Below are 12,241 nucleotides of genomic sequence, written 5' to 3'. Positions count from 1 at the left end.
CAACTTATTTCAGTACTTAGACAGTGACAGAATGATGCGTTATTTTGAATGATGGGTCATGCAGCATTTAGCTGCACGGATCAGCCAAACTGGTATTCACTTGAAAGAGCATCAGAGAGGAACTATGACTCAGCGAAGCTCAGGGCACCAGGACCAAGAACCCCTTGTCCTCTGATGCCTCCATCACCACCAAGCACATCACCTCTAGGCACGAGGCATGTGAGCAGGGTGAGAGGGTGACACCAAGCTGGAAAAGAGGATGACAACAGGACTTATCCGTGTCACATGCCAAGGCTGACACCCATCTGCAAGCGCTCGCCAGCCTCTGGCCTCCACCGCACTCATCATCCACCACCCCCGCACTCCCTCCACCTCTTCTCACTGCCGTGACTTGCCTGGAGTGGGTACAGATGTGTGATCTACAGACGCTCCCACTCCGGAGCCCTTATTGGTGCCACAGGGTTTAACAAAGACTGGCTTCACGAGCTCAAGGCCAGAGAGTCACTGCACACAGTCACATCATTTCCAGGCAATTTTATGAGGGAGACTGAGGTGTTACAGCATCGCACAGAGCTGACATGATGGACCGTGATTAAACTAACCCAAAACCACAGCTTTAAATCAAAAAATCAATTCTGCTCCTGTTGCTGAATTTGTGGTCTAATTCAATTTTAGAAATTTCAGCAAATTAAATATTTAACCGTTCCTCTTCTTCTTCATCAAGGGCAATCTCATAGAAATGTATCTTATATCATAAAACAGCCCTGGGTAAATTTAGGACAGTGATATGACTGAGGGATTGATTAAGCCTATCTGACAGCAGCTCAGCTGAAATGTCCCATTGCTTCTATAATGAGACTGTCAGAAAAATTATATTCATCTCTGGAAATGGCTTTTCTGTTCTGGTCTCTGCACCCTGCTTTGGGAGAAACCACACAGCTGCATATCTGGAGCGTTTAGTGTTTACATAGCATTCAAAAATAAACAAAGCCAGAGCAGAGGCGTAGCTAGAAAATCCTAATAGAGGTGGCCAGTCAATAACCAATGTACATTGAGGGGTGGCCGAAAGACACCAGAACCTCAGGGTCAATCTACACTGTTCCAACAGGAACGAGCACAACATCCATATTTTCTGAATAAAGACAAACTATATTTTCCTGGAGCCTTTGCTAACAAATAGACGCACATATTTAAACATCTATGCCTTGTGGACAAAATTCTTTCAGGTTTGAGTTCTGAGGCGGACATAATTCAGTTGTCATTACCTACTTTTATCAATAATTATTCTGCAAAAAAAAAATTTAATCTACTAATATCCACATTTAATGAATTTTTATGTTATTATTAAAGTATTTATTTATCTCAGATTTCACTGAAGACTCCTAGATGACTTGCAGAGGCTCATAATTTTATCTTTACCCCAAATAATTCAAAATTTAGTTCTGAAAAGAGCATGAATTCTGTATCTATCATCTTTAATGGTTGTATATTGATGTGCATAATTAACTACAGTGTTTCTGTTGTCAAGTAGTTGTTAATATATAAAAAAAATAATAAAAATTTTTAATAGGTTTGAGCATTCCCCTTCAGAGTATTACTGTAACACCATCTGTGTTAAACCGGGTGTTCACTGTGCGATCCAGTCGTGCGAGAATTTTTGATCGTTCCAACTGTCAGCCTGATGGTGCATTGTGTAGTGTACAGGCGGTTACGAGGGGCGATCAGCCTCTCACGATCACGTCCTGATCAGGAATCGTGAGGTCAGGAATCGACCATCGTGGGCAAATCGCTCAGTGTGCGTGCGCAAACAAGGATTCTTGTTTTTCTTCTTCCTAATAGATGTAAACACAGGTGCATGGCGGGGGTGCAATGAGTGAAAATGATTTCTTTCTGTAAAATTAACAGACCGTAGTAGCCCCATTTGCTCAGCCATGTCTTTGTCCAAATACGTTGTCGCCTTTTCTTTTTAGGGCTTTCAGCGCCAAATTGCACAAATTGCCAAGGTAGAGCGTTTCATTCTAGTGAGCTTCATATACCCCTTCTATTTGTTTTGATTCTTGATAGAAAAGTCAGAGCAGCTCCATCTCACTGCGGAGCTGAGTCCGACCTCGTTTTTAGTCGTACAGTGTGACCAGGTAGATTACATGAGAGCGTCGGGCCGAACATACGTAAATCTTTTGCCCTGCGGTTTAGTCGAACAGTGTGTTGCAGTAGCTGCATGCAACGATTGAAAAAAAATCACACAGCGTACGCCCGGCTTTAGAGGGAAAAAATGGTAGGGCCATGGCCACCCCTGGCCCTCCATCTAGCTTCGCCCCTGAGCCAGAGGAAACAAAGCCTGTAGGCTATGTCTGCAGACATGTATACAATCATTTGATCAATGCAGTATGAAAAAAAGCTAATTCACTTCCTGTTTCTTGTTAAACCACCAACCACAGCATGCTGCAGAACTCTGCATAAGGAGCAGTTACTTCCTGCTCCTCCCTCCCTCCTCACCTCTTTGACTTTCTCCCGGCGGTCATTGGTCTTGGGGTCAGCCGGCCTCCCACCATCTCTCCCCAAAGCAGGTTTGGTCAGGCACCTTTGAAACTTCTTGAAATTAAAAGTATCCGAGTTGGCATCGTTGTCACCGCCAGAGACTCCCCCCAACAAGGAGTCCGCTCTGGACCTGGATAAGCTCAGGTCCTCCTGAGCTTTGCCTCCTGCCAGCCGCTCCTCCGTGGCTTCATTAGAGACGGATGGTTTGCGGCTCTTCAGCTCTCCTTTACCAGAGGCCAGGCCCCTGCTGCGCTCCACATCCTTGGGTCTTTTCAGGTGCTCCCTGACATCGTTCTCGGACCCTGAGCCGACGGTGACCGGCTGCGCTTCTGTCTTGGAGAGGAAAATGCGCTTTAGTCGGACGGAGTCCGGCAGGAAGAAGAGGGCTCCGAAGCAGAGAGTTACCAAACCGGAGAGGAAAAGTAAAAATACAAACTTCTGGGACAGGCGCAGACCCATGCCCGATGCTGACACACCGGGCAACTTTCGGAAAATCATTGAAAGTTTGATTTGAGGCTTTACAGAGGAGAAAACACCGTGCTTTGGTTAAAGCGTCTCTGCTGCCTCTGGGCTGTTGTAAAAAAAAAAAAACTAAATATACTGGACTCCAAACACCCCCAGTGGCTTTATCTCGCTATCGATTGGATTTGCATAAGTGAACGCAAGAACTGCCTCCTCCTACAGCTCTGGTATAGAAACGTGGTAACATGAAGGAGGATGTAACGTTAATAATAAACATAAACACTGAGCTTTTAAGGCAGATTGTTTATTAACACTCCAAGGTATAGATTTAAAAGCTAAATAAACAAACCCGCCCCTTAATGAAATGCCTTCTTAATGAGATAATGCTGTCTGAGAGGCCTTTGAACAAAGTTGGGGCTCAGTGCGTTATTATTCCCCGCCGCTCAGATCGGTATCCTTCGGTGCGAAGCGAACATCTCACCATCCTCCCCCCGGTCCCTGCTTCCACATCCTCCCCCCCCCCTAACGCTTCTCTTCCGAATATCGGTTTGTTTTAAGACAGATTCCGCGCCGCTTTGTTCGCCTCTATCCCCAATCAGCTGGTGGACGGAAACGCGTGGATAAACATGTCTCCTGCGTATCTGTCAGTTGCGCTCCTCCAGCTGCCTCCGGTTTCCCCCCTCTTCGTCGTCAAATCGCCGGGTGGACGTGGAAGAAGAAGGCGGGTTCTGTCCCATGTGAAGTTACCCCGATCCAAATCCGTGTGAGAAACAAAATCCACCATCCAATGTGCCGGTTTGCAACAAAAGGCAGGGAGGGAGGGAGAGAGAGAGAGATGCTGCTGCCGCGTCGTTGCTGCGCGCTGCCCGCCGCGCCGCTCTGGGATGCGCACCCTCGCTGTGCCGCGGACGTCTGCTTGCGTCGAAATTTGAGAGGAGAGAGCTGGAAATGTAACATATAGGGCAGACAGGGTGAGGAAGAGAAGAAATTAGGAGGAGGGGATGCGAAACGGTCCGCTGCGCGACAATCCAGTGGGCTGGTCTGATTTCTTGATGGAAATTCACAGCGGCTTATCACAACGCGCTTAATCCGTTTGATGAAAATGAGAGAGGTCTGAATGGCTCTGCTTGCTGGGATGATATCTACTCTACCGAGGTCTGATTAATCCAGAAAATCTGAGGTTATGTCTGCATCTGCTGCAGATGTTTGTCTCGCATAACAAAAACAAATGAATGAGCTCCGGGTCGATTCACTTCTTTGCCAAATTGTAACCCAATTTCTTATCTACGGGTTGCCATTTCGTCCCTTCTTAGCATACAAGACAAAAAATATATGCATGATATTCCTACAGTATGCATATAACTAAGGTATTTGTCACAATATTATTTTTTTTCTGAAATTATGAAGATGTTCTTAAATTTCACAGAATCTTGCATACAGCAATTTCCCCAAAACGCCCTACAGGTGGATCCGTGAACTAGAATATGGTTTGAAAAATTACTTAAGTATTATAATTCATTTAAAAAAGCATATAAATAGATCACACAGGCTGATAGGAGAATCACTATACTGAACCCTTCACTGCAAAAACGATCTAGAAATCAGCAGAAATGTCCTACATTAAGTGTATTTACCATTAATTTGAGTTATTAAATAAGATAATTTGCCAATGGAAAGAGTTGTTTTAGTGTTAAAATAAGATAATTAGATAATATGCACTTCAAATAAGATAAGGCAATTGTTTTTTTCATATTTTAAATGTAAAATTTCTTGTTCCATTGGCAAAGTGTCTCACTTACCTCCTCAATTCATGAAAAAAATTACTTATTTAGATTTCAATTTTTTGCAGTGTTGATGTAAATAGTAATAATTATGTCTTATGGCCAATTTAATCATTATAAACACAGAAATATCATTACAGTCACTAAACAAAATGACATGTGGAGGACCACTGACCTGACAGGTGTAGCAGAAAGTTGATAGGAAGGAAAAAAGTGTTTAAATAAAATGGTGCAAATGTGATAAAGATCTCTACTGAGGTCATTTAATAATTTGAAGAGTGATTCGGGAGATGGACTGATTGTTAGTGCTTTAAGATGGCATTAATAGATGCATCTAAGAGATGTGTGCTATGTTATCCCCTAATTTACACAGCTTATGTTTGCCCAGCTGTAACCTTTGGAAGAAATATACTAAAGTTATAATCAGTAGTGACATGTCTACAGAGAGCAGTTTGGCCATAAGCATGGGCAGCATTGTTGTGCATTTTGTAGCTCTGTTGCTTTGCACCAACAACACTTGGGGTTTGATTCGGATCCTACGGTGTTTATGCATGCAGTTTGCATGTTCTTTCTTTGCAAGTGAAGGTGCTCTCCAGCTTCTCTGAGTCCAAAAGCATGACTGTTTGGGAGATAGGTTACTCTAAATAGCCCCTAAGTTTGTGTTTTTATAGTTTTATTCTCTGTCCTGTGATTGACTGGCAACTTGTCATGACTGTACTCTGCCTTTTGCTCATATACTGCATTGACTCCAGCCTCCCATGACACTAACAGACAAGCGAGAGAAGATGGATGGATATAATCAATAAGAGCATTTATAGCGTCTCAACAGGGTGCCATATTTTGATTGTCAGACAGCATGTGCTTCATCTACACCGTTACGCTGATGATACTCAGCTTTATTAATCCATAAATCCTGATGAAACTAACTAATTATAGGGATCACAGGCATGTCCTGAAAACAAAAACCTGGACGACTCCAAACTTTCTGCTTTTGAATGCAGACAAAACTGTTGTAGTTATTGTCTTTAGGACAGAGTCATTGAAAAGTAACTAAGAGCTGAAATGAATGATAAAAAATAAAAGTTTTATTTTTCCTACATTAGCTTCCTGCTGAATTCAGAATAGAATTTAAAATCCTCCTTGTCATGTATAAAGCCCTAAACAACCAAGCCCTGTTGTATACTGGAGATTGGATTGCTGCATACATTTCTAACAGAGCACTTCACTCTTTTTCTGCAAATTTACTTGTGTTTCATAGAATTTCTAAAATCAGTTTTTAGTCCTGAGGCTCTTTCCCTTTAAAACCAAATACAGGTGAGTGAGACATCATGTCTGCTTTTACAACTTGACCTTAAAGGTTATTTTTTGATAAAGCTCATAGTTAAAGGGGCTCAGGTTATCCTGAGATACCTCAATAGTTATGCTGCTATAGGCCTAGGCTGCTGCAGGACATAGGGACCACTTCACATAATTCTGCTTTATTCCTGTGCAATGTCTCAGTCATCCAGGTCATACCGATTAATTGACAGGCTTTAATTGGAAGGTAATGATTCTTTTGCTCAGGAACACAAATTGTAATGCAACATGTGTAAATTCTCATTAATCCAGGCATGGCAACGACAAAATAGGCTTTATTTGGAGGGACACCATACTTTCAAGTCCTGTTTTGTAATTTCAATTTATTCTATCTCCATTCTACAGTATTTATTAGTTCAGCTGCTAATGGTGCGATCACACCACGTGTGAGACCTTAGATAGATAGATAGATAGATAGATAGATAGATAGATAGATAGATAGATAGATAGATAGATAGATAGATAGATTTAAAGAGAATTATAAAATAATTAAAGTATTTCTGATTCTGAATTGGCAGACATTTCATTTTAGCTTTTGCTGAGAATTTCTTTTTTTCCTTAACTTTTCAGACCATACTATTAGGAGACTTGTTTCTCGTCTGGTGATAATAAGATGTTAACAAGCTGCATGTCTACAAGGTCTCCAAATACATGATGCATTCTGATAAATCACACATTACATGAGCTCGTCCAATGAAGCTAAAATAGTTTTTTGACTTCAGTTGATCTCCATTTGATCTGCTGTTTCTGTAGCTGTAAATCTCTCTACATGGCCCTTATTTACGGATTTAAATATTTCAGGCACTACTATGAATCTGAAATCAGTGACGTGACTGAACAGCTACTGGGTTCACACCATCTCTGCAGCTTGCATGCCGACATCTCCATCAATAAACCAGCATCTGCTTCTAAGGAGTATCTAGTGTTAAAAGAGCCTGTAGTTATTGTTTGGAACCCTGTCCGGTTTTATCGTTGAAATTCTAATTCAGAAAAGCTCAGACTGAGCACATTGAATCATGATATTGAGTGGTCTGGCCAGCACACAATGTTCAGGCCAAAGAGTGAAATAGCATTAGAAGAATGTGTGTCTTTAAATTCTATTTGAGTTAGGAGAACAGAGGGGAGACTGTAAACATCATGTTTTCTCATGATTAAATAAGATAGATGGGCAGATAAATTGTCCATTAGTGAAAAGCCTGCACAGCAGTATTGCTTCTAAAAGCAGTGAGCTTTCAGGCGCATCAAGGCCTTTATCTTTTTTTTTCTGGAACTGAAAATCAATTCCAGATCCTTCATCTAACCCCAGTAAACCACCCGAAGGCTTTATAAATACACCATATAATGTACACAGTCAGTGTCACTGATGTCCGTGCTATTTTCTAAGATGTATGATAAAACTTTGGGAACCAAGCCACCAGATTTTCCTCTTGCTTTGTTGTTAAAATGTTTAAAACAATACTTGACTTTCCTTGGCCTTCCAGGTAAGAAATCACATTTAACAGATCTTATCATATCCTAAAAATAAAAAAACCTCCAATAGAAGGCTTGAGTACCATCTAACGAGGGAAAAAACTCCTCCGGCGTTTTCTCACTGTTTTTCTGTCCCAGTCAGGTACATATTCAAGGATGAACTAACTTTAAGGCAATTCGTATTCCATTTGGGTCTCTGTTTTCACCCGTCAGTGCGCCGGCTGCTTGTAATTCAGGGAACAGAACAGGATAAAGCAGACACGATTGTTGAATTAGTCTTTTTAGTTTGGGATGTGGCAGCGTTTCCTCCTAGAGAAGGTACATCTATGAAGCATTTACTCAGTTTATCAGCGACAAAATGACTGTTTGTATTTAGAAAAAGTCATTTTGTGGAGGTCTATTCTAAGAAGAATATACCTTGAGTTTATTGAAATTACTGTTTTTTTACGGGATACATAATCTGCATCTCAAACACATGATTTAGGGTTTTAGGAAAAGTATTAGGACTGTTTTAAAAACTGTTACATATCTGAGCTTAAATCTCAATCATATACTGTCAAATATGCAGTGATGGGAAGAGCTACTTCCCTCCCACATTTCTTCTTTCCCTATTTAGTTCTTATACATTATTTAATATCCGAGAGATAACCTGACTAGATACCAATGCAGTTTCTAAATGCTGATTTAATCTATTCAGGGAGAATGCTTTCCTCACCTCATTGTCTCCTCTATAAATAATGTAACCTCATGATTACCCTTGGTTTTCTTACTCAGAACTGAAAACTATCAGATATGTAGAAGAAATCATATAATCATATTTTTTAATACATGAAATAAAGCAAAACATCTTAAAACAATCCTATACACCACCACAGTGTCAATTTCTGATATGTGCANAATAAATCATATAATCATATTTTTTAATACATGAAATAAAGCAAAACATCTTAAAACAATCCTATACACCACCACAGTGTCAATTTCTGATATGTGCAACATGAACAATCCAGTTTTCTTTATAAGAGTTGAAGAAAAGGAGAGCTTTTTTTCACATTTTTAGTCTACATGTTTAGCAGAGCAACTGAACAGACACATTGGAGAGCAGTTTAAAGTTGTTTTTAGAGGTGAAGAGTACATACCTGTACGCTGCCTTTAACCACAGCTACGACTCCTCCTGATGCCACCCTCCTTATTCATGTGTGTTAATGGGAAACACCTGTGAAGGAGAGTGAAGGCAGGAAAAAACAACTCTCCACAAAATCACAAGGGACAGACACCATAACACCAGTTATATTCACTTATGTTATATTTAGAAGAAAATTTACTTTATGAGTCATTTTACCATAATTTTTTTAATTACTTGAAATGTTCTTTTAAAGTAACATTAGTCCTACTTGGCCCTGAGATGGACTGGCGACATGTCCAGGGTGTACTCCATCTCTCGCCCCTAGACAGCTGGAGATTAGCACCAGCATCCCTCGCGACCCCAGCAGAGATAACCGAGATGGGAAATGGATGGATGGATAGTCCTACTGGAGTAACATGTTTATCTATTGTGCCGTCTATGTTTATCACAAGATGTTCATATATCAGCAGAATATACAGTAAACTGATAATGTAGGTGAACGTTTTTTTTATCCTATCCTAACATATAAACACTTCTCACTGTTAATGTTGAAACAAATAGATTTGGGAAAGTGCTTCTTCTGCATTAATTGTTATTTTATTTTAAACAATGTTGACTATTTGGATTTTCTTATATATATTCATTTTAAAATAGCAGAATTTCTACATGAAGGTTGTCCTTTTTAAATAAATCAGATATTATTATTCAATAATTACTCTGCACTTAAATAGCCTTTTTACCAAATGTCGTTTCGTTTTAATTTTGCTTGAGTAAATAAATGTTGAAATAGTGCTACTCTTGAGTAGCCTGGGTGCCATTCCGAACTTACTACACCACACCTCTTGCATGTTTTTTTCTACTTTTTTTCTGTTATGTTTTTCTGGTTTTCTTTGGCGTAGAGATCAATCTTTTTTTTATAGATTTTTTTTATAAACTTTATTATTTACCATACACAACAATACAAAACTGCACTGTGAACATATCACAAAACAACAAAAACATATGCCAGGGGGTGTAGAGATCAATCTGCCACCAATGTGTCCCAGTACTGTGCATCATTCTGTTTGGGTAACAGATAAGGCCCAGATTCCAGTTTAGTACACCCTGGTCTATCCCACATGCACTAATACAGAAGGAAATGTTTTAGTATTGGCTGCAGGAAAACATGGGGTAAAAGCACTGATATATATATATATATATATATATATTATATATATATATTTATTTCTTTACCGGAACCACAAAATTATCAATCAGAGAACACAAGTAAATGCATTCTCCATGCTCCCCCTTCGCCTAATAGACACATCAAATTGGGGTTTCTCAAAAAAGCTAGGTAATACATGAGTCCACTCATTGTTCTTGCATGGAGCTGCGCCGGCCAGTGACAGCCCAGTTTATCACCAGGATAGATGAGGCTGAGAATACGGTGTCACTGCTACCAACAGACTACGATGAGACCGAAGCATGGACACTTTCCCAGCAAAAAAATAAATGGTTTGCACACATATGTCCCTCACAAAACCCCTCCTTCATCCACCTCACATTTACTCTGATGAAGTTTTTTCTTCTGCTGCTAAAAGGCCATTTGCTGTGATGGCAGCCGGCTCTAGTGCACACACACAGTCACAGAGCAAGCCTCCTTGTCATCGCTCAACATGCTGACACGCTCATCGCTCATGTACGAAAATCATTTTGGCAGAAAGCACAGTGAGCAAAATCTGGTGCAGCAATGTGATAATGTTTGCAAGAAGTTAATAAGGATGCATCCCTCAACTGTGCTTTGTTATCAGAGCAACTCATGGTTTATCAGTTCAGAGTTATTCACACAGACATAATGCATCGGGGGAGCAGGGGCTGTCACTGTATGCCCTCTCTGCCATACTGAGTGTGTGTTGCATTTACAGTCCTGACAGTCAGAATGTGTGAAGTTAGCATAATGGCCTCCTTTATTTCTCTATGCCTCAAACAGCTCAATTTCCCTCAAACATTTCCTGCAAACTGCAGGGTGTCCTGTAAGCCTCAACCGTTTCACTCTCGTCTACAAACGTCCAATCTTTTTTCCAACACAACCTGATGTTTTATTCAACACCAAAGAAGCCGATGGAAAAGTCCATCTCTGTGTTGGGCTCATTGTAATACATCAGGCGACAGGCTGAGATGCATCAGCCCATTCCCGTGTGTCCAGATTAATAATGTCACAATGCCTGCGAGTTGTTTCTCGAAGCACTGCTGCAGAATGTTTCCTGACACTGAAAGGTGCGGCCTGGCAGGACGTTTGATCTAAAGCAATGATGACTGAGGAGCAAGCCTTGCATTTGGCATTAGTGGCAGAGCTTTAAAGTTTTCCTTAAACAGTACAATGTCAGAATGTCAGATAGTTCTCTATATAACAAATCACCAATTGAGTAAAAATGTATTTAAAATAATTTTTAATCATAAACCAGTTTTATAGATATTTCCATCTCTGTGCTGCTTGCATTGCTTTTCTAATGATGTGCTTAATTCCTTTAAGCTGAGGGCTTTGCTACCACATTACACTGAGCAAAGCGGTTTATCCTCACCTCTGACATCTTTCTAAAGTCTCATTTGCTGCTCAGCTGTGACCCTTCATCAAATCACACTGATAATCAAAACCACCCGTTTGTCTAATAGATGATTTTGAAAGCAAAGGTTGTGAAGTTCAAAGTCAAAACATTTATTTGCATGGCCCGTCTGTGCAAGAGCTGGAGGTTTTCAAAGCCCCAACAATACGCCATACATTAAAATCAGGTATATGAACCATGTAAATGAGTAGGAGTGAAATAACAAACACAGCCTTAAACTAATGGAATGAGGCCACAGGAAGACCAACGCACCAGATTAACCCACCAGCACACCTTCTGCATACAAACACTTTCTTTTATGGGAGTTAAAGGGAAAATAGAGAAGTTTTTGATGGAGCTAAAGCAGCAACCATTATGAAAGTCTGTATTTTTATGGTTACATAGTGCCCTCTGCTGGCATTTTCATAGCCATGTATAGAACTCCTCTAAGAAAGAATACAGGATCAGCTAATTTCTTAGCTTTTATTTGGTTTAGACCACTGTCTTAAAGGTGGTGCCTACATTATTAGTACAGTTTTGATGCATTTGTTTTTTTAAAACCTCTCTATATCCCAATGTATAAGTGAAGCCATGCAAATAAATTTGTTTTTTTAAGATTATATTTAGGCTCTAGTGGCCTTTATTTTGTTATTTTTGAAACTATGTAGACAGGAAAGCGGGTTATAAGAGAGGGGAAAGACATTCGGCAAAGGTCAGCAGGACTGGGACTGGAACCTGCGACTGCTGGGGTCATGCTCTCTACCTCGACACCATAGCAACAACCCCTAAATGTGTTTTTTAAACATCCAAGATTATTTGACAGAAACGTTACATTTTATACACTGAAAATCTTAGTTGATCAGTAAACTCATCCTGTATTCAGAAGTTAATATGTGTTGTATTACTAAAAAAAAAAAAAAAAA

The 12,241-nt window shown here is 40.2% G+C and overlaps 1 protein-coding gene across 1 annotated transcript in view; it reads right to left on the bottom strand.

Moving 5' to 3' along the window:
- The window catches only part of LOC107082962 (mannosyl-oligosaccharide 1,2-alpha-mannosidase IC-like), a gene marked incomplete at its 3' end in the record, with an annotated part of 90,352 nt that extends 86,303 nt beyond the window's left edge, over nucleotides 1-4,049 (bottom strand). Inside the window, exon 1 of the mRNA XM_015371861.1 lies at nucleotides 2,497-4,049. Within this exon, the coding sequence (XP_015227347.1) occupies nucleotides 2,497-3,036 (540 nt within the window). The remainder of the gene's footprint in view (nucleotides 1-2,496) is intronic.
- Between the last annotated feature and the right edge of the window lie 8,192 nt (nucleotides 4,050-12,241).

The sequence above is a fragment of the Cyprinodon variegatus genome, unplaced genomic scaffold, assembly GCF_000732505.1.
Source record: "Cyprinodon variegatus isolate N-32 unplaced genomic scaffold, C_variegatus-1.0 Scaffold66, whole genome shotgun sequence".
NCBI classification, from domain to species: Eukaryota; Metazoa; Chordata; class Actinopteri; order Cyprinodontiformes; family Cyprinodontidae; genus Cyprinodon; species Cyprinodon variegatus.
The sequence above is the reverse complement of the archived record's forward strand: the minus strand, read 5'-3'. Positions and strand labels throughout refer to the sequence as shown.